The following is a 27,922-nucleotide window of genomic DNA, read 5'->3' as shown; positions in this document are numbered from 1 at the left end:
TATATATATGACTTCTAGGTATCCATAAAAGAAATGGGAAAAGACAAAACATATTTGAAAATCACAAAAATATGTAGCAAAGAGAACAACATCCATTGTGCCACAACCCAGACATAACCACCATCAGTGTTTTTCTTCTTTTTCTGTCCCCTTTTTCCTAAATGACCCATAAATTTGTTTTCCATAAAGACGTTTTAGATCAGTGGTGCCCCATGAATCATTCCCACATCTCCACTCCATCCTACCTGAGGTCCAGTCCCCGGGTGTGGTGAAGGTACACCCAGCTGTACACTCAGTTTGGCCGTAACCTTCATAAACCTTCAAATGAAAAACAAAACCAAGCTGTAAGTTACATGTTCCTACAGCTGACTGATTGCCCTTTTCAGCCAGCTAACCTCCCACTGAACATCTGACTGTTCCATGCTGGGGTCAGTGGGAGGGGAGGTAGGCTACTCTAGGTGAAAACAACAGGTGGCTCCTTGGCTTAGAAGAGGTGCTATTTTTATACTGCAGATACTTAGGAGATAAAGTTATGTGATTTGGGGTGAAGATTTCTGGCCTATTTTCAACTACTAACTTTATTTTTCATTTGGATGATAGGTATGAGAGACAAATACTTTAAAACCTACTATGCATTTTACTTTTACTCTGTAAGATATTTCCCCCCTTAGAGCCCCCACATGTTTGCAGGAATAGAGCATGTGAGATAGCCTGCCCTAGGAGTGCCCAGGCCATGCTGCTACAGAACAGGAGGATAGTGAAGGGAGCACTGGCTTCTAAAGTATAAAAACTTAAGCATGGACATTTATGAAACAGTTGTGCCTACTTTACACAAAACACATGAGTCACAGCCCTGCAGATGCAGGAACTTAATAAATATTAACCGAATAGATAAACGAAGGAATGAGTATTTTAAGAGATGACAAAACCTGTTGAATCAAATAACAAAACAGCAGTGGGCTTGCATCTCCCTCTCTAGTGCTCCTTTTGTGGGTGGGGAGATATTTTGCAGAATGGAGAATGCAGAGATGCTGGCACAGGTATGGGATGGGTTCTCTAGCACAACAATGACCCATACAGAGTTTAATGGGCCCCTCTTCCCAAAGTGGGTACACCTAGACGTCGCAGAACGTGACAAGATAATCTTGGCTTTCACTGACTCTCAACCTATTTCATCCTCAGAGGAGGGAGTTTTGTCCCACTAAAATCCTGCCCTGAGGATCTTTTTCTCTCCAGTAGAGGGTGCGGTGGGTTTCTTCCTCTGCCCTGACACAGGTCCCATTGACTCTAGGGAAAGCAGTGGAAAGGCTGTACCTGGCACCCCAGAGCTGCCCTGAGGAATCCCAGCACCGCTGGGGACGCGGGGGCTGCTCCAGTGACGATCATCCGCACACAACCACCAAGACTGGCCTATGGGAAGAGACAAGAACCTGCCAGAGTTTGTGCTGCCAGAGATGGCATCTAGCCCGCGGGGGTCTCATCCAGGGTCACCACTCAACAGTTGGATCCTATCTGGCCATAGGGGAGGGATAAAAGAGACAGCCTAAGGCTGAAGAAGTCCTTTCTCCTTTCAAATGAATCAACCCAATCAGTTTTGCAACTTGACCCACAATATGGTCAACTTCTCTGTGTCTTTGGAGGTAAGTGTGCTATTCCATACTTTTGGCTTTCCCTTAAAATACACAGCCCTTCCCTCACTCTCCCATCAGTTGCATGCAGCCAAAACAATTACTTAGGATAATTTCTTCCCACTCCCATGGTAATGGCATAGTCTTTTCTCATTTATAAATTGATTCCATGTGCTGCTCTATTTACTATGCACAGCAGAGGACAACTGATTCTTTAAGCACTTTGTTTCTGTAAGTTGAGCCAAGAGAGTTTAAATATTAATTGTCTTAGCTAAAAATAGAGAAGTAAAAAAAAAAAAAAAGTACTGCTACTAATTAGCTACAAATTCCTTGGGTAATGCAGAGCTTGAAAATTTATGTGGGAATACAGAAGTGAGTAATTTATGATCCACTCAGTCTAGGAGAGGTTGAAGGATTAGGAAATAGGAGGGGAAAGGAAGATTCTTGGCCTCATGGCTAGAACCTAGTGCTGCTGAAAAGCCAGCATGGCCAAGGCTAAAGGGAGGGGCAAGAGAAACTTAAGGCCACAGGAGCTCCTGATGGAGCTGAGGGCAAAGGCACCCCAATGCTTATGGAGGCCAAGGGAACTGATGCCCAGGAGTCCTTCTTGCTCGTTGCCTTTTGGCAAATATCACACACACCCAAATAATAAAAATGAGTCCTTTAATATTTCTGTGGTAGCTTAAGTTTTGATTTCATGAGCAAATGAGTTATTTTATAAAAGATTACAGGCCACTGGAATGAGCTTGTCAAATTCTTCTCTAAGGCCACTTGTTCATTTTCTTACCTGAATCTTATTAAAGAAGAGTTCATCCCAGATACTATCATTCCTAATGATTCCGCTCCGGACCTCAGCTTGTTTACGTTTTGCTGCAAACTCCAAGAGCCAGCGCTTTAATGGTGTGTCTGCCTGGCTGAAGATCTGAGGAACAGAAGTTGGAAGACAGCTTTTGCCCTGTGTGTACTACCTCTAGACAGACACCACTGCAGACACCCCCCAGGAAGAAGGCCCAGCCTGACCAACAGAGAAGCCACACTCCATGTTGCCTCTGCAGATCAGTGGATGTGTGACACCCAGCTAAAGGCTAACCAGCACCTGGTCACATTGTGGGGATAGAAATTCCTGAAGAAAAAAATCTCCTTAAACAAGGTGTTAGAGAATTGGAAGAAAAGAGGAGAAGGAAGGTGAGAGCAAAGGAATTGAAGAGGGGAGGTGGCATGAGGGAGGACCTGAGGGAGGCAGCATGGCAAGCTCACCCGGGGCTCCAGACCCTGTCCAGACAAGCAGATACACAGCACCTCAGCCTGGTCAGAGACTCCCTAGGGGACTTACCTTGTCATACATCCGGTTCAGCAATCTAGGAACCACAGGGAAAATGGTGGGGTGCAGAGCCTTCATGTCATCTGAGAGGAGACGTATGTCTCCCTGAAAGAAGCCGACGCGTCCCCCATGGCAGTAGACAACAGACTGGAGGGAGAGGACAGGAAGGGAGGAGTTCCTCAGGGTGGTCAGTCCTGGCTGCAGTCCAAAGCTCTGCCCCACATGGAGGGCACCCATGACCCCCTAACCCAGCTCTGGCTGCTGCCATGAGACACTCAAGAATACCATATGAGGTGCCCCCCTTCCCATTAAGTCCCACTCAGGCACGGGGTGAAGCAGCAAGAGATGGAGGGGGATCCTGGGCCTTTGGGAGATGGCAGAGCAGTCAATCTCACTGGTGCCTACTCCCTCACGCTCAACTCCCAAGCCCTGGGCAAGGGCCTTCCTGAGGACTCAGGTCTCTGAGCTGTACAGCACCCTATCAACAGGCCTGCTCCAGGTCTATGGATTTCCCCCAGGGATACCTCAGCAACTCTGGAAAGCTGTGCAGTGCCCATGAGTAATGTTGGCTGTGGGTGCTGTTTGGTGTGGGGGACCAAGGCAGGGCAGGGGGACTGGCTGGTTCTTAATGGGTTTAAGAATATGCATGGGGCTTAATACATGTTCCCTTATTTAATGCCTATTGCAACCCTACAAGTGAGGCAGCATTTATATCTCTATTTTATAGGCGAGGAATGCAAAATTCACAGAGGTAAAGCCACTTGCTTAGAGTCACAAAACTAATTAATAGTGATGACCTATGGCATTCTAATTCAGATCTGAATAGCTGGAAAGCATGCCCTAAAATACGAGCTTTCCTCCAAGCAAGATGGGAGAGGCTTAGTAGACACAGCTTAGGAGAGCCTGGGTGGCTCTGTTGGTTAATGTCTGCCTTCAGCTCGGGTCATGATCCTAGGTCCTGGGATCGAGCCCCATATCAGGCTCCCTGCTCAGCGGTGAGTCTGCTTCTCCCTCTCCCTCTGCCACCCCTGCTAGTGCTCTTTCTCTCTCCAATAAGTAAATTATTAAAAAAAAAAAAATACACAGATTATTCACAAGCTGGTTCCAAGTGACGCATGCCTGGAAAATCCTTTGTTCCCACAGTCTTGTGTGGACTCCCCCAACTCCCTCTGTACCCCTAAAAGGCTGTTCTCAGGACTAATCATTATGCCGGTCCCATCTCTGGAGCAAGGGGTCATGGCAGTTTGATTCCCCAACCTTACTGTCTTGTTTTCCTTTCTAGGAGTTCATGAGTTCTGGAAGTTATGGTATGTAAGTGTCGTGGCATAGGTGGAGCCACAGTGTACAGAGTGTGAATGCAAAATACTTCTGCAAAGCTATGATCCTCTCTGAGCGTGGGCCAACAGCTGGGGCCTCTCTCAGCTGAGGTATAACCGCAAGTAAGACAAGGCAGGCCTGGGGTAGGCCCTGGAGGCTCCCCAGGAGGGAGAAGTCAGGCAGCCAAGGTCCCCCGACCCCTTGGTAGCTTCTGAGGACAGGGCAGTTTAGTTCTACTTCATGGCACCAGTGACAAAGTGACACTCTGCTAGGGTTCTGGGTTCTGGGCACAGACTGTGCCTCTCTGGAGCCAGGGCCTTACCTGCACCATTCGCTCAAACATGTGTGCTAAAGGCAAATAGGAAATGTGCACATCCGCACAAGTGGGAGCCCACTGACTCTGTAAGAAAACAGAAGGAGCCCAGGCAAGGCCCGGTCAGTCAGGTGGGCGTCTTACCTGGATCACTCTCTCAAACATGTGAGCCAGAGGCAGGAAGGAGATGAGCACATCGTCCTGTCTCGGAAAGATCACTTTCTGCAGGTGACGGGCATGGGAGACAGAAAGGAAAGAAACACTGACAGGAAGACGACGAGAGAGTCATAAAACAATACAGAGAAAATGGTCCTGGAGGGGCAAACAGGAAGAGGGGAAGGGGAATGGAGGGACTGAGTGGTAGGGGGAGGGAGAGAGAGAGAGGCGAGATATGAGAGAGAGAGAGAGAGAGAGAGAGAGAGAGAGAGAGAGAGAGAGAAACTGTGTGAGAGAGAGAGGAAGATGAAAGGCGCAGGAAGGAGAGAGGGAGAGAGAGACAGGGCAGCGTAGGAGGCGGAGTGTTAGGGCGCAGCCAGTGGGTCTAGGTTATCTGCAGAAGCAAAAAGCCCAGTGAAGCACACATAAACCAGCAGAGTCCAGCTCCGCAGGGAAGTCTCCTCTGGGGCCAGGCCCCCTTCGCCATCTCCCTGCGGCACATGGGCGGGGAGTCCGAGAGGCTTGCCTTGTCGGCACTTTCTAGTCCTCCTTCCAGAAAAGGGACCCCGGGGGAGCCCTAGCTCTGCACCAGCTGTGGCTGGGGTAGAAGCCTCAGGCAGACAGATGGCTGAACCAGACATTGCATGCCACAGCTTGGGGACAGGGCCTGTAGAGGAGGCTGAGAGGGAGCCCTGCTATGCCCCCCTGCCCCTGACAAGCACATGGGACTGACCATAGCGACAGGGGCTGCACAAGGCCTGTGCTCAGGGGGTGGGCCGGGTCCTTGGGAGCTCTCCTTCGGTGGACTGCCCTGACCCCCACCCTTTCACAGGCCCTTCGTTCCCTGGGGCTGGCTTCTGAACCAGTCTGGACAAGCCCTGGGAACCTAGCTTATGGCTCCTGACGTGGGTTCAGCCACCAACAGTCTCTCACCATTCTACCAAAATCTATCAGTGTCTGGGGGGCATATGCTCCATGCCGCCACGTGGCATGAATGCAAAAGAGAGATTTTTCTCCACAGTGGAGAAAAAGCCTGACTTCCGTGAAAAGGAACATTCCTTTCTCCTTGAGGAAACTTGCAGGACAAACGGATACTCACCACTCGTGGAAAAACATCCTTCTCTTAGTTGGTTATAAAACGCTAACATGTCTTGGTCAGGCCAAGATATCAAGCTTTTTTTTTTTTTTAAACTTTAGATTCACCTTTTCAAGTACAGTCTACAAATTAGCAGTTACCGTTATTTCTCAGACTCGAGCAGTCCTTAAACACAAAATGACTGAATTAAACCCTGACCTATGTGAAAGACAAGTTATTAAGGATTACTTTCTAAATAAAGGTACATACAAAACCACACATATTTCAATTTTCACAGTTAAAGATGAAAAAACAGGTTTACATGTTTCTCTTTCTGGGATCTTCGCACTCTCAGAAATCAAACTGGCTATTTATCAGGCATGGGTCATTTCAGGGTTTGGGGGCTAAAGTGTCTGTAAAAGTCAGATTGCTCTTAATGACAAGAGTAACTCCTCCTGCCTTTCATAGGAAAGGCAGCTCAGATTACATTGGGGGAAAAAAAAAAGAAAAGAAAACAAACAAAAAAACTCTGAGGCTTGAGGGTGTCCTCAAGAGACACCTATGCAGTGAATCTACTTTATTCACCTCTGTCACTTTCAGAAAGCCTGAGAAATCAGCCACCACGTTCCCATGGGTGAGCATCGCACCTTTTGGGTTTCCTAAAAAGAGAAAGCAAAAAGGCAAATCAGCTAGAAGCTCAAGGGCCACTGGGACAGTGACAGTCCCAGACACTCAGCACCCGAGCCTCTGGCCTTCATCTGCAGCCACTTCAGAGTCCTAGGCTGATGGGTGTTGTGTCGGAGACTCTCACCTTGAGGGCTGCCATCCCCCAGTCTCCTCACATACACTCAGTACCCTGTGCTCCTTTCTGGGCTGAGTGGGTCTTGTCTCCAGAATCCAGCAGCCCACTGTGCTGACAGAGGACTTCCTTGCTGCATGCAGTCCCTGTAAAGGCCCCAGGCTCGAGCCAGCCTAGAGGGGCAGAGCACGGGGTCAGTCCCTCCCTTGCTGGCAGAGACAGGACAGGAGAAGGATATTCTCGCTTTGTCTTGATAAGACCTTTCAGGACTGCTTGTAGTGAAACCCAGGTCTGATAGAATGACTCAGAAGACAGGGGCTAGGTGGGGACCCAGGGCACCATAGACTGGGGAAGAAGGCCAGCTAGTCACCATTTCAAGTCAGGGTGAATAGGACACACATCTAACTAGCCTCTTGACTCTTGGCCTTGCCTGTCACCGCCAGCAGAACACAGGGAAGCCATTTCTCCTCTCTGTTTGCTTACCTGTAAAACAGAGACAATGCCCACCTCCCAGGGCTTTCAGAAGTTCTAAGAATATAATCTATGTGCAAAAAATGTTAAATTAAAAGTTTCCACTAAGGCAGCAGTTACAGTAACCATGAAACTCCAAAAGTGAAAGACCAGACCATGGGCAGAATTTACCCAGGAAATATTAAATAAACCAATATGTTAAATTTGCAACCCTCACCTAGAAAGAGGTCATAAAAGGACTAAGTGACCCAAGATAAAAAGAGTATTGTAGTATATGCCACCACATTGCTCACACTAAAATGTTTAATTTTATGCTGTATGAAATTTACTTCAGTGAGGGAAGGAGAGGAGGAGGGGGAGGAAGAAGAGAAGAAGAAGAAGAAGAAGAAGAGGAAGAGGAGGAAGGAGGAGGAGGAGGGAGGAAGAGGAGAGAGGGGAGGGGAGGGGGAGAGGAAGGAGGAGGAGGGGGAGGAGAAGGAGGGGGAGGGGGAAAGGACGAAGGGGAGGAGAAAGAAGAAGAAAGAACAACAAGGGGAAGAAGAAGGAGGATGGGAGGAGGAGGAAGAGAAGGGGAAGAAAAAAGAAGAGGAGAAGGTGAAGAAGGAGAAAAGGAACAAGAAAAAGAAGAGGGAAAAGAGGAAGGAGGAGGAGGGGGACAGAAGGAGGGGGAAGGAAAGGAGAGAGGAGGAAGTGGAGGTGAGGAGAGGGAGGAGGGGGAGAAATGGAGGAATGGATTTGTGAGAAGAATTTCTTCGGAGAGAGCTACATAGTTCTATAGCCCATCAAAGTGGGGAAGAATGGGGGGGGGTTCTTCTTTCCCAACCCAAAACCCACATTAACTCAGAACTGATCAAGTTCCCTGCAGCTAAGGGTCCCGGTGAGAAGTGTAAAAAGCGTGTCTGCAAACAAATAAATCCCAGGGACTGGTTATGGAGTTTGCAGAAAGAACATTAGTCTTAGCGGGTATTGGGAATGGTGGGTTAAGAAGGAGTCTTGTCCACTGGCCAGTTTCCTCCAACTCAGGAGGAAGCAGTCTTGGGCCACTGGCCAAAGGTGGAGTGGAGGAGGGAGCAGACAACCTAGAGAACACTGCCTGCAATCAAGACAACTCCCACAAGTGGCCATGACACAAAGAGCAAGTTTTAAAGGTCTGCCCCAAACTGTCTCTCCACTTCCCTTTCCCACTTTCTTTTTCTCCCTCCCCATTTCCACTTGGTGGGAGAGGGCCCAAAGCTTCATTAGCAAGCTGGAGGAGGAGAAACACCCAAGTGAGAGAGGCATACCACCAGGCCAGCAGCCAGCTCCAGCTGGGGAGGGAAAAAATGGCAGCAAAGTGATCAGATTCGCACTTTGGATGGACACTTGCAGTTATGAATTCAGACCGTTGGTGACTTACGACACCTATGAAATTGACATGACAGTGACCAGAAAACGCAAGAGGTGCCTGTTTTCACCCAAGGGCAGAAAAAGTTCCCACAGAGTAACTTTAAAGGCACAGATGGAGTCAAAAGTCAAGTTACTCTCATAATTCTATCTTGTGTGGCCTGTGTGCTCACCTTAACTGGCACTCCATCCGTCAGACACAGGAGCATCTCAGTCTGACCAAGACGTATGGTGGGTGGGGTTTTAACAAGTGCTCTGGCACAAACACCCATTCTGCAAATCACAGAGGGTTTTGTGGGGTGGGGAGACGCAGAAGGTTACAGGGCTTTATTATGTAGCTGTCAAAATATCTTTCTTTTTTTCAAATGAAGACCCATGGGATCTGTTTTACCTCTGGTGGTCTTTCTTTCATCCCAGCATCTTTCCTCAAACCTAAGCCCAGATTAAGAACTGTTCCTGAATCATCTCCTATGTACAAATCCCACAGAATCTCTGGATCCACAGACTATTCTGGGAAATTTTCACCTGTGGATCCCCAAGTTCTGGAATTTTCTAAGGAATACCCCCAAAATACTAGGTATGAACTCAGAACTCCCACAACATACTGTCCAATGCTATAGAACTTTAGATCTGCTAGGCTGGCTGGCTTGCTCATGCCTAATGTAACCTCAAGGTGGTTGACTGAGAATCTCAAGAGCAAGTTGTCTTCATTCATGAAAATTGTCTGAAGCCTCCATTCAGTTCAGTCCACAACACACACAATGTTAGCAGTTACTCAGTTCTGCTTAGAAAAACCTTCTTCCTCTCCAACACTGAGAGAAAAAGTTTGTACCCTTTAGAAACAAACCTTTGGCTCCATCTAGGGCTTTACTCAGTGGGGGTGGTGGGGAATTGTACTTTTGCCCCTGGATGAAAACACAGGCACCTCATGCTTTTTCTGGTTATTGTCAGGTCAGTTTCATGGGTGTTGTGAGTCACTGATGGACTGAATGCAGAACTGCAGGTGTCTGTCCAAAGTGTGAATCTGACCACTTTGCTTCCACTTCTTCCCTCCCCAGCTAGGGCTGGCTGCCGGCTCGGTGGTATGCCTCTCCTCTCTTGCTCTGGCGTTTCTCCTCCTCCTCCAACTTTCTTGCAGATATGAGTGAGGTTTTATAAACTTCTAATGAGTTACAGAATTTTAAAACATTCCCAGAGATGTTCAAATCATGTCTTCAAGTCATGCCTCCATGTGGTCCCAAAGGAAGAAGGAGAAGCACATGTTGACAACAAATCCTGGGACAGGATGCAAGGTTCGAGCTGGGAGGTGGGAGGAAAGGCTTTGGAAAGTTCTGCTTGCTTCTCTGATTCAGGACAAATGCTTGCTTCTGGTAGTATTTCCTTCAAATGTGTTACGGAAAATTTTCCAAGTTACTCACATGGAGGAACAGGTAAGCATTCCTCACTAGACCTCTAGCAAAGTTAAAGAACCAGTGTTTGCTCTGGTTCTCTCCTTTTCTGTTCCAACATCAGTGGAGGTGCTGCCCGGGCCCCAACATCTCAGCAACATGAGACCAACTGTCCCTTTCCAACCTTCTACTCACAGCCTGGCCATCCTCCCATTTATTTTCTCTCCAGCTGCTGAAGTTAAAGAACTCTTCTTTGCAGATTCTGCAAAAGTCATTTGGACTTTAGTCAGTATTCCTTGGCTGGCCATCCACGGCTGATATGCAGAAAGGCATTTCACTGACTGAAGGTCTGCCCTGGATGGACACTGGCTCCAAGTGAGAGCAGTTATGGTGGGGGAGGGGGAAGCTCCTGGTCTCTTCTATAGGGGTGGGTGGGAGTAGGATTGAGAGCAGTGCTGGGCCCTCTGGCTGGAGGTTCCTCTGGCTGCTTGTTTCTGCTTTCATGCAAAGGTGGGTTACAAAAGAGGCTGATAACAGAAATGCTTGGGAAGATTTATAATGCAGAGTATTCTCCCTGCTCGAGGCTCCCACACCTTCTTTAGGATTGAGCCTCACTTTCATCAACCCCCTACCCACCATTTTTAAAGTTTTTTATTTTTAAACAATCAGACTTGAGAGCTGGTAGGAATACAAGTAGTAACTCTAGTAGCAGCCAGTTACTGAACACCCACCATTGTGGGCACTGTGCTAGGTGGGCATCTCATACATGGTACTCAGTTATTTCTAAAAACAGTCTACGCTGCAAATATCAAATGGCCTCATTTAGTTCTTTTAAAGATTTGTGTTTTTTTCAGTTGAGAGAGAGAGAGTAGGAGCAGGGAGAGGGAGAAGCAGACACCCCACTGAGCAGGAAGCCCCACTCAGGCTCCATCATGGGATCATGACCTGAGCTGAAGGTAGATGCTTAACCAACTGAGCCACTCAGGCGCCCCATGAATGGCTTCATTTAATATCCAAAGAAGTGGGGGCTTAAGACTGGTGAAGAAATTCTCCTAAAGCTGCAGAGCAGGAGTGCTGAGATGTAGTTTCATGCATATAGTCACCTAAGTCTTGAACTGAATGGTGTAAAATAAATAGGTCAAGGAGAATATTTTCCAGAGCTCCCATCTCTGAGCTGCCACAGACGTAAAGCTGTGGGGCATCTTCATGCTCAGCTAAAGGACTGCATATGAGTGAGCTTTCCTGGGTGTCCTCAATTAGAACAGAGGAGATGCCTCTACCCACTCTTCCTCCCTTCTCTAGGCAGGGCACATCTCTTTCCTGGTGGCACCTGGAAGCCTCCTCTCTCCTCCAGTCCAAACCAAAGCTATGGGGGCTCGGCTCCACTGAGCAGCACCTCCCTTTCTCTGTCTCTAGTGGCTCTTTCTCGATACCAAGAAACACCTGCAGGGGTTTCCAAGAAAATAACAAGAACCCACCCCCTCCCAGCCTCTGTCAGCTCTACTCTTGCTCTGTTGTTCCTTCAGAGCCAATGTACTTTTTTTTCCCACAGATCTCTCTTACAGCACAACATACATATATAGTAAAGTGCCCAAATCAGTATATGGCTCAACAGATTTTTTTTTTTCTCAAAGTGAACTTACCTGTGCAACCAGCACCAGGTCAAGACATAGAACACCATCGGTAATCCAGGGCCCCCTTATCCTGGAAGGCAACTGTTAGCCTGACTTCTAAAACCGTAGACTAGTTGATTATGTTTGTAACTTTACGTCAAAGAAATCACGCACTCTTTTGTGCCTGGATTCTTTCATTCAACATACAGTGAGGTGGAATGCTCTACTGGGGTATACTGTTCCATCACTGATGGGCACTGGACTTGTTTCCAGATTCTGACTCTCCACACAGCGAGGTCATGAATGTTCTGGAGCAGGCCTTTTGGTGACGTGGCCAAGCTTCCTGAAGGAATTATCCATACTTGTTGAAGTGACATCCTCACCTCCCGTTCACTCCTCATTCCATTGCCATCAGCGTCTACATCCAGACTCCACTCCACGATTAGACTTTGCTAAGAGCACCAGCAAGTGTTTCTGCAGTGGGATCCTCTGGGTATGGCGCAGCCACCAGACAACACTGACAGAGTCTGTTCTCCTCCAGGGTCTCTGGCCGCACCCACTTAGCCTCCATTTGAAACCCCAGCCCCTGTCACTCCTCTCCTGCCAGTGCTTCCAGGATTTGGCCCGAGACTGCTATTCCTTCACTCAGCTCTCCCTCAAAGCAACATTTTCCTCCTTGCAGCTGATCCTCAGCACATGCTGATCCCCCTCCCGAGAACGCCCTTTCTCCTATTTTCCTCCAGCTACCAATGTTCCAGGACTCCGCAGATGGACTTCCTCTGGGAACACTTTCTGTCGTGCTCTTCCCGTCCCGCAGTGGCCTAGTGCTGCAGGCATGCTAGGATGCAGACCCTCGGGGCAGTGACCACATGGTACCGAACTGCTAGGGGACATGAGCTGTGAGACAGGACTCACATGGAGACAGGGCTCTGGCTTATCCATCCCTGTGACCTCAGCCCCCAGCAGTGGTCTGATGCATACTGGGTGCTCCACAAATGTGCTGAGTCAATCTACATAAAGTAGGAAAAGAATGCTAAAAGCATATCAGTTAAGAAAGGTATGTTTTCTTCTCTGGGAAGAGAGGGTACATGTCCTCATTGAATACATCTTAATTATTCATGGGGCCCAATTTCCCAAACTGGGCCATGTTATACCACAAATCTTCTTTTCTTGGGGAGGAGGGGGTGTCAGATTCCTGTCCAGCTAATAGTCATTTTATGAATTATGAACGACCAACCCACACACCCAGCCAGTAGCCACCCCTGAGGACAGATTAAATCCCAAGCTCTCACCGCCTTCAGCACCCTCTTGGCCTGACTATGGGCTCCAAAGCACGGGCTTATTCTACAAATTTCCACAGAGGTTTCCATCACATACCAAGAAGAAAATCTTCCCAGAATGATTTCACCAGAATCACAAACCAAATGTCAGGTTTAGATCATATTTTCTATCTTTCCCCACTGAAAGAACAGTGTGGCTCTTGATGAAGCTGGGAGCCAGGGTGATTGGTATGGAAGGGAAGCTGACTTGGGGCTGTGACACACCTTGCTGATGTGCTCAACAACAGGATGGCTACCAGAGGCACAGCAAGTTCAGGCGAGGGCCAAGGAAATCCAGGTACTGCCAGGCAGGGCAATGAGAGCTGTGCTCCATCCTCCAGCTCTGCCCCCAGCACTAGCGGGAGTAGGAGGCTTGGGCACTAAATCACCACTTGTTGGCCAAGCTCCATATGTTCCACTTCCACCACCCAGAGCCTGGGCAGGATGGCTTAGCTTCCTGTGGTGACTTCATGGTCTGCAAAATCACTAGACAGGAGGCCTGCCCTTTCCAGCCAGGTGACAGCACATTTCTGCGTTGTGAAGTTCTTCTCCAGAAACGCGGCAACATCAAGTGACCCAGGAAAAGCCTAGGGGCACGCTCGAAGGGCAAGGGTCCAAAGCTAAAGGCCACAGTGGTCACGTGCTCCCCAGCCCAGGCTGGAAAGACAGGTCACTAAAAGTGTATGTCATGAAACTCATGACAAAGAACAATATAAACCTGAAAGGCATTTTTGAATTCTGGCTTGAATCTAGATGTCAGCCCCTGGAGAGCAAATGCTACATTACTTCTTCTCTGACAAAAATTAGCAATGTGGTAGAAACCCTCAAACCCGAGTTAATGGCAAAGATCCATCTAGATCCAACAAAGCCACGTTTATGGTGATCCGTCTTCATGGAGAGTCCTGCTCATGGGGCTGTTCGGACTTAGAGGCTGTGTGTGTGGAAAGCGTCAGAAGCCCCAGATTCACTGCCCACCCCACCAAGAGCTATCACCAAGACAGGCCAGTCCTCGGTCTGGAAAAAGAAGGCTAGAAACTCCTTGCCCGTTCGGAGAAAAGACAAGCAACTTCCCAAGTCCATAGATGAGATGGAGCAGCAAAGGGGAAGAGCGCTGGCCTGGGGATCACAGAAGCAGGACCCCAGTCCCCCACCTCCACTTGCTAGTGGAGGAGGCCCCCTGGCCAACCCCCCACACCTGCTGGCCTCACAGGCCATACAGAGGCCCCAGCACTCAGTCCCTGGGTCCACAGGGCACTGCAGACTATGACGTGCTGTGCCCGTGACCGTGTGCATCCTGACCCCGCCCCCATGCAGCCTGCCTTGGCTGTCCCTGCTATGCAGCTGTGTGCCCTCCTCTGTCAGCACCAGGCATGTGGGTGTCACTTCTGCTTGTCCTCATCCCCACAGCCATGCCCACAGCACACCAGCCCCACCCCACCCCACGACAGAGCCTCTGCACCGCCTTTTCACATTACATCCCCTCTCTTCTTTGGCACTTTCAAGAGCCCCCGTCCCAGGTAAGAAGCTGGGCAGAGTGGTGGCAGCAAGTTTACATGACTGGCTCAGACCCCCCAGCAAGTGGGGGAAGTGGGATTCAAATGGAGGCTCTCAGACACCAAACCCCACACCTCTTCCCCGTCTCCGACACAAAGGCCAGCCAGGGGCAGGAAGCACCGGGGTAAGAGCTGCTTCTCAGGGAGGGATGAAGTGACTCGGCTATCCGGTTCTCCTCTGGCCCCAGTGTAGGTACTGGTGAGCCCCGACCCCACGCCTCTCAGATCACACTGTCCATTCACGTCCAGCCACCTGGGCTGCCTCCTACTGGGCACTGGGAGTGGCAGGAAGGGCCCAGTGTCTGGAGCCAGCCATAGGACAAGGCTCAGCCCATGCCGCCTAGGACACCAGAGAGCCCTGAATCCGCCCCACCAAGGCTGCTAGAGAAGGTTGCCGGTGGCCCTGGATGGTGATCTGGGCACCTCTGCTCACCTGTTGTGCCGCTTGTGAAACACACAATGGAGAGGTCGCTGGGCTTCGGGGGCTGCAGGGTGAGAAAAGGCGTGAGTTAAAGGGACCCAGTGTGGCCAACCAGGGCCCAGGATCTCTAGGCCTCTCTACCAGCCGGCCCTTTTGTGCGCCCCCACCCACCACATGGGCCTGGGCGCATGCCCTGCACACTGCAGTCAGAAGGGCAGGCTGGCACATCCCTGGGAAAGGGGAGGAGAGGCTGAGGAACCCTAATAGGAGCTTGGAAGTCCATCTGTCCCACTAACCTCTCACCTGCATCTGCTGCCTCCCTGACTTGAATCTGAGTTCAATTCTAGATGGGACTGGGCTGCAGTGGCCACATCTAGGCCTCGGGCATGTGATCCAGTGCAGTCCTTCCTTCCCACTTTCTCCCAAATGTCTGTGGTTAGGCTTGGGAGCAGAACATGTGGCGCAGGAACTGAGCTTCCCACTGTGTCACCATGACTGCTTTGCATCAAGCCCTTGTCCTTGACACAGGATACACAGTCCTGGGGTCACCAGGAAGAGCCGAGCACATCTGATCACATGCAGAGGACGTGACACAAGTTCAGAATGAGGGACAAGCCAGATCCCTCCAGACAAACGGAACAGAGGGTGGGCTCTGGGAGAGAACTCACCTGGTAGAAGCAAGGGCATGCCAGGGGGTCAGAGAACAGCAGTCTAAGGCTGGTGTTTTGTGTGTGGGAGGTGGGAACCTCCCAGAGCCACCTGTGATGGCCAGCCCATGTATGAGAAAACTCAGGGCCTTGCAAGAAGAGGGGAAGGGCTGAGCTAGAGGGAGGAGCGGAGGCAAGAGGCCTTGTAAGCAAGCTGAAAACCCCTACAGGGCCCTCCCAGGGCCAGTGACCATTACTGGTGACTCAACCCCAGGCAGTATCACTTGAGGGCGACACAAAAAAAAAAATCACAAAGCAAAAATGAAGAAAGACAGCTTCTGCTCTCCCCGTCCTTACAGAGTTCACTACTGTCAAAGAAAACCATGCACTGTCCCCAAGAAAATCCTTCTGGAGAACCAAGAGAGGCCAGGATTGGCTGCCCTTTTTTCCTCCTTCCTCAACACCTGACACCTATTCCAGGTCACTTTCTAGATCCTCACCCACAGAAGTCCTGGCACTTTGAGCGTGCATTTCCCAAGCTGCTTAGTGTAGTTGCTAATCAGCACAGGAGTGCTGCTCTGACCTCTTAGCAAGCCCCTGGGGAGGGGGGTGTCTGTGAGGATCAGCTCTGCACAGCATCCTGCTCAAGAAAGACCTGCTGGCAGAGGAGCTTACCACAGGAGCCTGGTGATTCTGTTGGCCACACTCCTGGAAGAGAAAAGTACTATTTTTAAATGCTCAAAAGTTCTCATCCATCAAAACAAAGGAAGAAACAAGAAATCAAAACAAACTCAGCCTAGTATGCCTTGCTCTTGTGCTGAGTCTAGAGTTCAGGATTCCCTGTCCAGATGTAGCCCATGTGGAGAAACCACCTGAGCGGCCTCTCCTCAAATACGCATCCAGGCCTGGGCCACCCCACACATTATAGACAAGAGGCCGAGGCCCAGGGAAAGGTGAGGCACTGTGCACATGCACAGTGGGAAGATGGCTTGAGGTGCCGCTCAGGACAGAGGGGCTAGGTGGCTGGGACTTCCAGATAAAGGGTCAGGGCTGGAGGGGCAGATGGGGGCTGCCAGTGTAAATGTGGCCCCCCAAAGCCATGGAAGGGTACAAGTGCACAGGCATTACAAGCATTGCCCAGAATAGACAAGCATGCAGGAGGAGAAGGGGGGAGCCCAGGAGCCGACGTCCAGGAAGGTACGGTGGGGGTCAGCTGCTACTGAGCAGGGCATGAGGCCCTGGAGGCCAGAATGGCCTGTGTCATGCTAGCAGGCCATAAGCTGCCACTAAACTGACACCTCGAGGAAGGTCACACACAGAAAAACTAGTTCCGCTGGCCACCAGGAGTCTCTGCACATTGAAAGAACCTCAAAGACTCCTGGAATGTCTGTCTATAGTCCTCAGGTTCAGATGGGCTGGAGAAAAGGCAGCCCCAGAGGCTACATGAGTAATTCTGGGCAGGCTGGTACCCCCATCCACCTGTTGGTGCCTATGTCATTAACTGTGCCAGCCAATGGAGCCTGTTGCCTAGGGGATGCCCATAGGCACCCCGGTCCCAGCCCCCACCATCAGCCCTCATGAAGCCTGCCCTGTTTCAACCCTGACATGTCCTTATGACCTAAGACACACACCCCAGGGCACGAGAGGGGCAGATAACCAGCTGCTCTGGCTGGGTAGCCTGCCAGCTGTGGGCCAGGAACAGCCCAGAAGCAGAGCCTCACCTCCACAGCCTGCATGGACTTAATGACCACACCGCACTCCTGCCCTCTGTCTTTCAGAGCTTCCTCAAACGGTTCCATGATGATGATGAGCTTGAGCCCTGGAGTCTCCTTCCTCTCCACATGTTCCAGCAGCAGCACAGCCTTCTGAGGTTTGTCCACGACTACGGTGCTGATGTCAGCTGAAGGGAAAGTCATGCTGTGTGGGCATAGGCTGTGACCATGGGTACATGGGCCAGGCCACAGAACCACAGGCTGTGTGTGCCCGAGCTTGCGTGTAAATAAATGCATTAAGATAGGCACGTGGGGCCATGTGCTGTACAGAGAGGAAAACACAGGGAGCTACGGAGAAGCCAAGGACAAAAGGCCAGGGAATCTCCTAGAGCAGATTCCAAGCATTCCTTCACTCCAGGCTCAGGCTCCATAATCTCAGGTCTGCAGGAGCTATTTGCCACCCCCGCCCCTGCCCCTGGGCATTGGCCCAAGCTATACTAACCCTCAGGGAATTGGAAGCCTGTGTGGGGGCTGGTGCAGAGGCTCCTTCATGATAGCCAGGCCCCATGGAAGGTGCCTTTAGGTGAAGTCCAAGTGGGGAAAGCCAACTCAAGGGCCAAAGTGGAAAATGTTCTTTGAGAATGGAAGCCAAGAGCTTATCGGTGTCAGACAAGTAGTATAACATGAGAGGTGGGGATCTGGAGGGCTGGCTGCCAGTGACAAGAAGGGGATGTAGGGGCTCACCTGTCCTGATGATGTAGCGGATAGCACCAGGGCCCAGAGTGTCATAGAGCGGGACCACCACCATAGAATATGTGTAGCAGGCAAGCTCTGCGATGATCCACTGTGGAAACACATGGGTCTGGGGTTGGGGGAGCCCACAGCACATAGAAGGGCTATACGGCCCTTATGCCCAGGCAACTGGAGGACTTGTTCTGGGTCCTATTGAGAAGGCTCTGTTCTGGCCCTCTCCATGTGGCAAGGCGTCTGTGAAGCCAGTTGGTTTTGCCCACTTACCCACAGCCTTCGGGATCATGCATGCCCCAGGGAATTCTGAGACTCCAAACAGCCCCAAGCCTACTTAAAGGGCTTGCATGGCCTTCTTCTTTGGGTCCTTCTTCCCACATGGCTCAGGGAACAGCTATTTGTGGGGCTGGCTGATGTGGACAGACCGAGCTTGTCCAGGTTGTCCACTCATGGTTAGAGGCAAACCCAAGAGACTGAGGGGTGGCATGCACCAAGGATATCCATTTTTCCTCTTGTCCCAGATGGGAGCAGGGCTGTGTATGATACTCAAGCCCCTACTCCACTGATACCTCTAAAACCATTCCAGGCAGATACTTACCTCTGGCCGATTTTGAGCAAAAACGCCAATAAACTGATCTGTACTTGGTTTACAATTGTGTTGGAGAAGTCCAGACCCTAGAAATTCAGCTCTGTCAGCCACCTGCACACAGACATGGGGAAGTGATGGAAAGCAACTTTCATCAGGGAAGGGAGATCCCCAGGTGGGGATTCTTACAGGTCTGAGACCTTCCCAAGTCCCTACACAATCGGCTGGAAGCCCTGTGAGGTAGCTGCCAGGAGTCTGGCAAACAGGCCAGGCAAGGAAACAATGACCCTCTGAGACCTTGCAGGGTGCCCATGCGCCCCCCAATGCCAGGTCTCCATGGGTTGACAGGGTGCGGCCTGTCCTCTGTCACTCACCTCCTGGTAGGACAGCCACTGATAAGGTTGCTTCGGCTTCCTGAAACCAAGACAGGGTCCATTCCCTGCAGGAAGATAAGCGGGCCTCGTGCCAGGGAGGACGGTAGGGTGGGCTGTCACCAGCAGCTGCTCATCAGACATCTGAATGGCCATCCCAGGCTGTGGGGTGGCTAGTCTAGGAGTCAGGCGAACTGCCCCTTAGCTCCCTGTCTAACCTGCTGAAGCCCAAGAAGGCCTAAAGTGCACCAGCATGATGTGTCCCCTCAGGGATCAGGGAGACCCAGGAATGAGGAATAACACAATGCCAGTTCCCACCATGACCTGTCTGATGCAGCCCCAGGAGGACACAGAGACCTAGCCATGGGGAAGAGGTGGAAAGTTGCCTCTGTTGGACCATTTCCTTTTGCCCCCTACCCTGGCCCACCTAGACATCTCAGAGGCGCAGGTTCTGAACCGTGCCAGCCAGTGCTCTGGCAGTATGAAGCTTATGAGGGGCTGCCTATGGCAGTATAAAGTACGGGCTAAGAGCCAGCTTAAGGTCAGGCAGTCCTAAGTGCTAGAACAAAGCTGAGGTCAGCCCTTTGGCCACACACTGCAGCTACTTCTCCAGTTGGGCAGGAGAAGGGCTAACAGTGGTTTTTCTCCTCTGAACCCCAGTACCACTCTCCTCCCAGGCCCCCGGTACCTGGCTTGCCCCTCCCCACATTTGTACCTGCTCATTCCCACCACAGCTCCTGCACACCCCTATGCCCCCTCTCACCTGAGATGCTGAGCCCGCGGCGGAACACCTGGTACATGGTCCTGGCATCATCATAGTAGTGGGTGAGCAACTGAGGGCCATCCCCGATCACAGATCGCCGGGCCCCACCACTGCCCTACGAGCCAAGCACAGGCCAGGGAAGCTGACTGAGGCAGACAGAGGCATCAGGAGAGGGCACCAGGACGCACCAGGCTGTACACAGCGTGGACGCGCACCAGGCTGTACACAGCGTGGACGCACACCAGGGCCACACAGGTGGGACTGTGACATGCTGTACGCATTCACACATGGGGCCTAGATAGAACACCTGGATGGCACACACACGACTTCCACACTTGACCTGTACGCCCCCTCACTCCAACACAGTTGGCTCACGCACACAGGCCCGGTACGCTAGTCTCCCATAGGTGCACGCAGCACCCACAAAACATCCAGAATTCCAGTTACGATTCATATACAGCTATGGGTCACTCCGTGGGGAGTGCTAGTAGGCGTCAGGTCATCCTCTGGCATCGGGATGGCCCTCATCGCCAGCTACTGCTGCTGCTGCTGCATCCCTAGGTTAAGAATCATTTAGGTGCCATCCATCACTCACATAGTAGTATGAATTAGTTTGTGTACTGGCTGAAGGTACCTGTCTGGGAACACTCCTGTCCAGGACACTCGATCCTTCTATAGCACAAATTGGACCTGTGTCTCTTTACTACTTAAAAACCCAAAGCAAATCCATGTTGCCTGCCTCCAGGCTCCTAGCCCATGGGGCTTTGTCCTTACTGGCCTCTCCAAACAAGTTGTAATTACAAGTCTACCGAAACGATTAGTCTAGTGCTTTCTCTGTGTCATCTTACCAAGTCTTTACTACAATCTTAGGAAGTGGGCATTCTTTTTATTACCCACTTGGCAGTTGAGGACACTGAGGCTCAGAGAGTTAAGAAACTGCCGAGGACCATATAGCTAGTAAGAGGCATGGCCAACCTTTCGGGGCTGCGGGTCACCAGAGGCCATTCTGGTCACCACTCTGCTAGTCCAGGGTTACCCCCTCCACTGTCCAGCCACTCCATGTGAATTATCATTTCCTGAAGCCACCAGGTGCAAGATCACATATCCACACCTTTGCACACATCATGCCTCCTGCTGGAAAAGTACCCTGAAGATCCCTGTCCTACCTAGACCTGCATCTTCTCTGACCACACAAAACTCTGCTATGCTCATGGTTGAAGAAAGGCATCCTTAAGAGCAAAACAGTAAGATGCTGAACTGTGTGTACAGCAAGTTAGTATTCAGAAAGAGGGGCAGGGTGCTGGGGTGGCTCAGAGGGTTAATTAAGAATCTGACTCTTGATTTCGGCTCAGGTCATGAGGTTAAGCACCCTGCCTCCCAGGCTCCATGCTCAGCACAGAGTCTGCTCAAGATTCTCTCTCCCTCTCCTTCTCCACCTCCCCTCCTCTCTCACTCTCTCTTTCTAAAATAAATAAATAAAATCTTAAAAAAAAAAAAAAGAGGGCAGATAACTATCCATTTACTCATGGAATGTTCCTTTGGGAGGAGAACTTGCAGGCGAGGGGAAGAAGGTAGATTTTCAGTCTATAACTTTTCCTCTTTGGAAGTGTGAATACATTAACTATTCAAAATGTTTATTCAAAAAGTTTAGGAAAAAGACAATTTTTTAAAAGGCAAAATAAATTTCATAAGCTTAAGAAAGAAAGAAATCTCACCAGTCCTTTTAGATTGAGCCTGGAATACCCTTGTCCAGGCCAGACCACTGCCCTTCCTCTCCTTGCTGGCCCTCCTGGGGGCCCATGTGCCCTGGGAAGACAGGGCCATGGGGTGGACTCAGTTCTGAGTCCCAGTTCTAAACCAGGGGCTGGCACAGGGAGACCAAGAGGGAAGTTACCTGGTGGCCCCTTGAGAACCTTAGGCTTTCTACTGAAGCACCAGGGAGCCAAGGCTTCCCACCCAAGAAGCAGACAAACTAGAGATCCAGTGCAAGGCCACGGATGGGCTCTGCCCAGGGCTCATGCTCAGTTCCTAGAAAAGGCAGAGGAGCACTGTGTCGGAGACCCTGTTCAAGGCCCCTGGGGGGCTTACTGGCTCACCGCCAGGGGAAAACAAGATTCTCTGTACCATTTTGGATCAAATTAGCTGCAAGTTTGGCTTCTACCTTTAAGACGCCTCTACCTGCTACTTGCCACAGGCCTGCTGCTTGCACTCTGCTCACCTCCACTTCCTCTGACTGCATCAGGAGGTTGCATGGTGGTTGCAAGGCCTTTGGCCGGTGCGTGAACCAGTAGGCGAGGATAGCAGCCAGAGCACCCACACTCACGAGGGTGGTAGCTGAGAGGCTGCGGAAAAACTGGCCCAAGTCCCCCAGCTCGGGCAGCCGCAGCAACCTCAGGATCTCCTGTGTCTGCATCTTCTCCAGAAGCGAGAGGATGAACTCTGCAGGAAACAATAGGCAGTGAGAGAGGAGAGCAGATAGAGGCCAGGGAGGAGTCCCGGGTCTGTCCTTCTATCTGTCTTGGGTCACAAGCGGCACAGTGACCTCAGCCAGACCCCAGCCAAATACACTGTACGGCAGGCCCTGGGCTAGCTGGGTGTATAGTCGCCTGGTATAACACTGCATATCCCAGAAGCTGGCTTTCTAGAAGGACCTTTCTAGGTGACAGGCCAGAACCCTGAGGAGTCACCCCTGACACTCTCACATCCAGCCCAGTTCTGAGAACCATATGCTCAGGTCCTGGGCCATGACTGACAGATGCTTCCGTATTCTCTGGAGGCCAGCGCATGCTCTGACATCTCTGGAAGTAAAGCCTTCTGAGCCCCAAGGTCTGGGTACAGACCAGTATGGTCAGACCAGTGTGCTTACCTCTGCTCCTGGAGTATGAAGAACACAGTGGCCAGAATGAATGGGCTGATGCAGGCTCCTCCCACTCTACCCCAAGCTCCCAGTCCCAGGCCCTGACCCTGAGGGAGACAGAGAAGGCAAGGGGAGCAGAACCCACAGACCCATCCTGACAGACACCTCTGGCCCTCATGACACGAGGGCATCACTCTATCTGGCAAGGTTCCAGAGAGTGACACAGCAGGGTTCCCCCAGGTCTACAGCCTCATCCAGGTGCTCCTTAAGAAAACTTGGAGCCAAAGTCTTGCCAGGGCCAGAGGTGATGCTGTGGCCAACTTTCTGAGGAATAGCAGCATTATCAAGAGCAGCCAGGGTAGGGTCAAGGCACCACTCCCTGGCCCCAGACCACTGACCACTATGCGCTGGGGCTCTGCACTGCCCCTGACCAAGCACCAAGAGGCACAGGTGACCCACCATTAACTGGTCCCATTAACTGGATACCCCATCCGCTAATGTGTAAAGGAAACAGGAGTGGCCCAGGAAGCACATGTTAAACTGGTGGGAAGGGAAAGGAAGCAAAGCCCAGAGAGAAAGGGCTCAGCAAGGTGCTGTGTGCTCTCCTGGGGGTAACCAGCATTTCCTGCGATATGGGGGTCAGGGTGCCATGCTTGCCCACCTCAGCCTGAGAGGACACAGTGAGCTTACCTGGGGACAGAGAGGATGCCTTGGGGTGGACAGGGGAAGCATTTCTGTGGGAAGCATTAGTGACTAACGGTTCAAAGAGAGCAGTCCCAGAAGCTACCATGTCCTCCCAATGGCCACTAAGTGAACCATGCTGGCAGAGCGGACATGGCCAGCTGGGCTCAGGGGTCTACACTTAGGACTGAGAGAAGGAGCAAGGATGGACCAGGCACTGGATGCTCTTATCCCCATGGGGGCCTCCTTGGAGTCACTGCCTAGGAATATCTGAGACTAGTAATGCCACAAAACACCGACAGGTCTACTAGCCTGCTGAGGGCTGGATAGGCTCCAGGCACCACTTCCCCATCTGCAGCCACTCTCCTTGCTGGCCCTCTACCTCTGGAAGCATGGCTGTGGTTTCGATTCTTGGGAAACAACGAGAAATCCAACAGCAGCCACTCTACTGCCACAGGATATGAGCCAAGCTGCAATTGCCTGACCCCTGAGAGAGGAGAGATCTGCTGAAATCCTAACAAATAATATTTGTACTAAACCACACCAGAGATGAGGTCAGTGATGTGCAAAATCATTGCCAAGAAAGCAGGCAAATCTTGTTTCAAATCCCCTCTCCTTCACTCACAAGCCACACAAGGTTCCACATAACCCAGCTTTGTGGACCTCTCCTTGCCCATCTTTAGAATGGGGACAGCATCACTCAGCCACATACTCATAGTTAGAGGCACGCCATGACAAAACAGATGGGTATGGAGTATGGCTGTGAGACCAGGAGGCTGCCCAGTCCAAGCAGGTCCAAGCACCTGACAGAGGTGGCTGGGCTCCAGCTGCAGCCCCTCAGGAGCCGATGCTCTGTGCACAGCACAACAGGCCGTCTGAGTCCTGGAAACACTCGTGAGCCACCCACAGACTCTGGGGGCTCCCTGGGGAGCAGAGAATGTAAGCCCCCGGCACCATGGTCATTCCCACTGAGTTCCTGAGCTGGAAACCCAATTTTCCTGGCAGCGTCCTCAAGCTAGATCAGCCAACAGGCTATCATCCCACAGGAACAAACCACTCCTGGCATATCAATCACATGAGGTGCCCCACTAGCAGAGAAGAGGCCCGGCTATGGACCCCAGTGAATTCACCAAGGAAAACCATTCTGGGGAAGATCCTGGGCAGGTGACCAGCTAACTTCCTTAGGACATTTGCTTCCCTAAGCTGCAGATGGGGTGACTGAGTCATGGCCATGCCTAGCAGAAAAGTGACTTAGTCCACACATAGAAAATCCAAATATGCTCATCAGCTCTTGGGGTAGGCTCTGAGCTGCCTAATGTTTCTTCTAATGGGGCTGAACTGAGTCAATGGGCTGAAAAGCCTTGGACAAGCTCAAGAGCTCAGCTATGTGGTCCCAAAAATGTCAGCAAGAACCCTGCAAAGATAGCTCACTATCAGCAGTCCTTAGCCCTCGGCAGTAGCTGCTGGGCGCTGAGCTGCAGGAGAACGTGGCATCTGCAGTCTCTGCTGCCATGCTGGGGTTTTCGCAGAGCACAGCCCAGAATGGCCAAGTCATCCATCCACCCAACCAACCCCCAATCACAGAGCAAACCCTCCCCACTCTCCTCTGGCTCAGGGCTGGGCCCTGGGACAAGTCACATGTGGGTCTGCCCTCAGTCCCATGGAAGAGACACATGAAGGAGGGGGCGGTACTGTGCAGCACAGTCTGGGCCGTGATCAGACATGGGGAGCCAGAGAAGGTGCCCGACTCAGGGGAGTCAGGACCTGCTTCTGGCAGGGAGTTGTACTGATGCTGAGACAGACGGACAAAGAGGAAAGTGTGTCCTGAGCAGAGGGAAGCCAACACACAAAGTTTGGAGCTGACAGAGAGTGGAGAGCACCGAGCTGGCTGAATATCCTGCTCAGGAAATTAAGTCTGAGCTCTGGAAATGTTGTACAAAGGTCATTGCCACCAGTCAAGGCTGGCCTCCTAGGTACGTGCACTCTCAGAAGTCACCAAAATATCAGAGTCCCCAGGATAGGGAAAAACAGAACTTGTCTAACCTTCCTGAATTGCTGGTGTCTGGGAAGCAGAAGCCCTCGCCTGAGATGGGAGCACAGAGACGCTGCTAAAGGTAGCTGCCGTCTACAGGTACACAGGGAGCAAGAGGGGGAGCCCGATCCAGGCCTCAGACTACAGCCTCCCAAACCACAACCTCATGTGGTATCACCACCCCACCCCCTGCCAGAACTGGACCACCCATACCCACACCTCTATGTCCAAGGGTGTCAAGCTCCCACATAAGCGGCTCCAGACCTGCTCAGAAGAGCCCAGGCCAAGACCACAGGGGTGGGAGGCAGCATGAGGCCGCCAGAGCCCAGGAAGTGGCAGCAGCCAGTCAGGCCCATGTCTGTTTCTCCACCATGCACACACTAGGCATGGGCGCCCTTCCTCTCACCAGCTTCTCCAGGCTGGGCCCTTCTCTCCAGGAAGCCCATTTGCCTGGGGCAATGGGAGGTGCTGGAGAAAGGGCTGGACTCCCCACTCCTCCTCAGGTTGGGCCTGCACCCCTGCCTGGTGGGCAGCAACAAGGCAATCAACTGGGCACCATATCATGCTTCTAGGCTTGCCAACCTTCTCTGACACAGTCAGGGCCGCATGCATCTGCCCCAAGACCTGGGAGCCACTGCAGGGCAGAGCTGCAAATTCAGGTCTTCTGAGGACACGAGCCTAAGAGCCAACCCATGCCACCAAACACTTGGCATGGGGGCAGGGTAGAGCCTAGGTCTGGGAGTCTGGTCTCCTTTCCTTATTTCACAGGGCCTTGGCCTCCTCTGACCTTCACTCCCTCTCTGTTGGACTAGGGTGGGGTTTGGCGGTCCCTGGGGTGCTAGCAGTAGCTGCCTCCTCCCAGGCCCCAGGAGCCTCTCCTGGTTGCAGTAGCATGGGACAGGGATGGGGGGGTGGGCAGCACCCAAGGGAATCAGTGGTGCCCTGTTGCCAAGTGAGCTGCTGTGTTTGTAAATATTCACCTTGAAGAAGGACCCGGCCCTCAGCTCAAACCAGTCTCCTCTCCTCCGGCGTATCCTATGCCTTCTTCTCCTCTGGCCCAGAACAGTTCAGGATACAGCTGTTGGCACAGGTTAAGGGCCTGGGACTACCCCCACCATAGTAGGTCCTCCACTGACTGGGGCACAGGGAAGGTAGGTGGTAAGAGACAGAGCTGTGCAGGAAGGGAGAGGATGGGAGGAAAGAGACACTGGTGGGAAGCATGCTGGCACCACGGTGACCAGGTGTTTGAGGCAGAGCTCAGGGCACAGTCCCTGTGGAGATGGCTCTGGGTCCCATGGCTTGGCTCCAAGGACCCTCTACTGAACCGACCTCCTAGCCCCAGCACTCTAGACCTTGGCAACTTGGCTAGATGGCTTTGTCAGGGCCACCTCCTCAATACGCCTCAAAGGTGACTACCCCTCTTCACCCCACAGCTCCTGGCCTGGTCCAGCCACCAGCAAGCACAGTCCAGACTCCCACACCAGCCTCCTCACAGGCGTCCCTGCTCTGACTGGTGCCTACACTGATACCAAGTATATTTTCCCGACACACAGACATGACTATGTCATGCTACTACTCAAAGACCTTATTTGGCTCCCTACCACTACCTTAGGATAAAAGTCCAACTCATCATGCTCAGTGCTGAAGAACAACCTGACCCTCAGATTCTTCCCTTCTTTTAGAATCACCCATGTTCCTTCTCTATCAGACTGGAGTGGGGTGAGGGCCCTTGCAGCAGGGTTCTGAGTTTCTGAAAACCTCTGAGGAGTTCAGAAATGGTAGGCAGCGCAAGGCAAGCCACCGGATTACTAAAGAACACCCTTACCTCCCAATGAAAAGCTTCAAAAAGAAAATCACAACCTCTCCCAGGGACCGGGATCTCCAGCAAACAAGGTAGGGAAAGGGCTCCAAGGCGAGTTCTGGTGCTGCACTGACCTGGTCCAAATCACTCACACTCTTGATAGCCATATGACCTTGGATAAGTCACTTGACCCCTCAGGGCTACTTCTCTAAGAAGCTCAGGGTCAGAGAATGTGGGGCCAATCACAGAGTAAGTGAAACACTCATAGACAGTAGTTAGCTAAAGCAGTTACTCTGTCTCTTTGCCAGCTAGAAGGGCTCAAACATAACTTGCAAAAGGACATGCATTTACACCCTACCTTTCCAGAGGGCTCCTGGCACTGGGGAGGCAGCTGAACTGGTCCCACTAGTACCAGCCTCCCTTTATAAAGGGTGTGTGGGGCTCAGGGAGAGAGCTTACCACATCTTGAGCAAAGCACAAAAGTGGCGAAGGCCCTGCCCCGAGTCTGCCCTCCTGGGGACAGCGGATGGCAACAGCCGCCCGCTCTGAGAAGCCGGGTGGCAGCGGCGGCGTTAGCAGAGGTGGCAGCGGCTCCCTGGAGGCCGCGGGAGCAGGTCTGGCAGGGACCTGAGCACAGAACAGCTCTATGAGGAGCTGCCCCCCCCCCCCATCTGCACACTGGGCAGCACTGGCTCAGATCAGCTTAGAGCCAAGCAACTAGCCTTAACCCCCACTCTGCCGGGTGGCCAGAGCTCGGCTCACGGCTTCTGCCCTCTCCCCCACTCTGTCTTCAGTTCTGGACAGAGTTGGCCAAATGGGTTGCTTAAGGACAAAGCCTCTTTACACACCCATCTATGACACTGATTAGGGGCGAGAGCTTCAGCCGGGGGCTGGGGACTTGCTGCCTACTTGAGTGGCGGAAGTGGTAGGTAGTAGTCGGGCATGGGGGTGCAGATGCCAGATCTCCG

The 27,922-nt window shown here is 51.7% G+C and overlaps 1 protein-coding gene across 3 annotated transcripts in view; it reads right to left on the bottom strand.

The window, feature by feature from the left end:
- LOC111140896 (acyl-CoA synthetase long chain family member 6) overlaps positions 1–27,560 on the bottom strand; it is a 47,468-nt gene extending 19,908 nt beyond the window's left edge. The window contains exons 1-15 of one of the 3 annotated variants that reach the window (XM_022493145.1): positions 27,414–27,560; positions 21,802–22,022; positions 19,584–19,698; positions 18,824–18,888; positions 18,462–18,563; positions 17,861–17,960; positions 17,126–17,304; positions 16,080–16,112; positions 14,770–14,821; positions 6,396–6,469; positions 4,724–4,801; positions 2,962–3,096; positions 2,416–2,550; positions 1,315–1,410; positions 246–318 (exon numbers count right to left, since the gene is read on the bottom strand). In XM_022493145.1, the coding sequence (XP_022348853.1) occupies positions 246–318; positions 1,315–1,410; positions 2,416–2,550; positions 2,962–3,096; positions 4,724–4,801; positions 6,396–6,469; positions 14,770–14,821; positions 16,080–16,112; positions 17,126–17,304; positions 17,861–17,960; positions 18,462–18,563; positions 18,824–18,888; positions 19,584–19,698; positions 21,802–21,996 (1,432 nt within the window). In that variant the 5' untranslated portion in view covers positions 21,997–22,022; positions 27,414–27,560. Of the gene's footprint in view, positions 1–245; positions 319–1,314; positions 1,411–2,415; positions 2,551–2,961; positions 3,097–4,588; positions 4,667–4,723; positions 4,802–6,395; positions 6,470–14,769; positions 14,822–16,079; positions 16,113–17,125; positions 17,305–17,860; positions 17,961–18,461; positions 18,564–18,823; positions 18,889–19,583; positions 19,699–21,801; positions 22,023–27,413 lie in introns of those variants that run through there. The other 2 variants (XM_022493147.1, XM_022493146.1) reach the window with 2 other exon arrangements.
- Positions 27,561–27,922: the final 362 nt, after the last annotated feature.

The sequence above is a fragment of the Enhydra lutris genome, unplaced genomic scaffold (genome assembly GCF_002288905.1).
Source record: "Enhydra lutris kenyoni isolate GAN:26980312 unplaced genomic scaffold, ASM228890v2 scaffoldscaffold5, whole genome shotgun sequence".
Taxonomy (NCBI): domain Eukaryota; kingdom Metazoa; phylum Chordata; class Mammalia; order Carnivora; family Mustelidae; genus Enhydra; species Enhydra lutris.
Note: the sequence above shows the minus strand (reverse complement) of the source record. Positions and strands in the feature narration are given on the sequence as shown.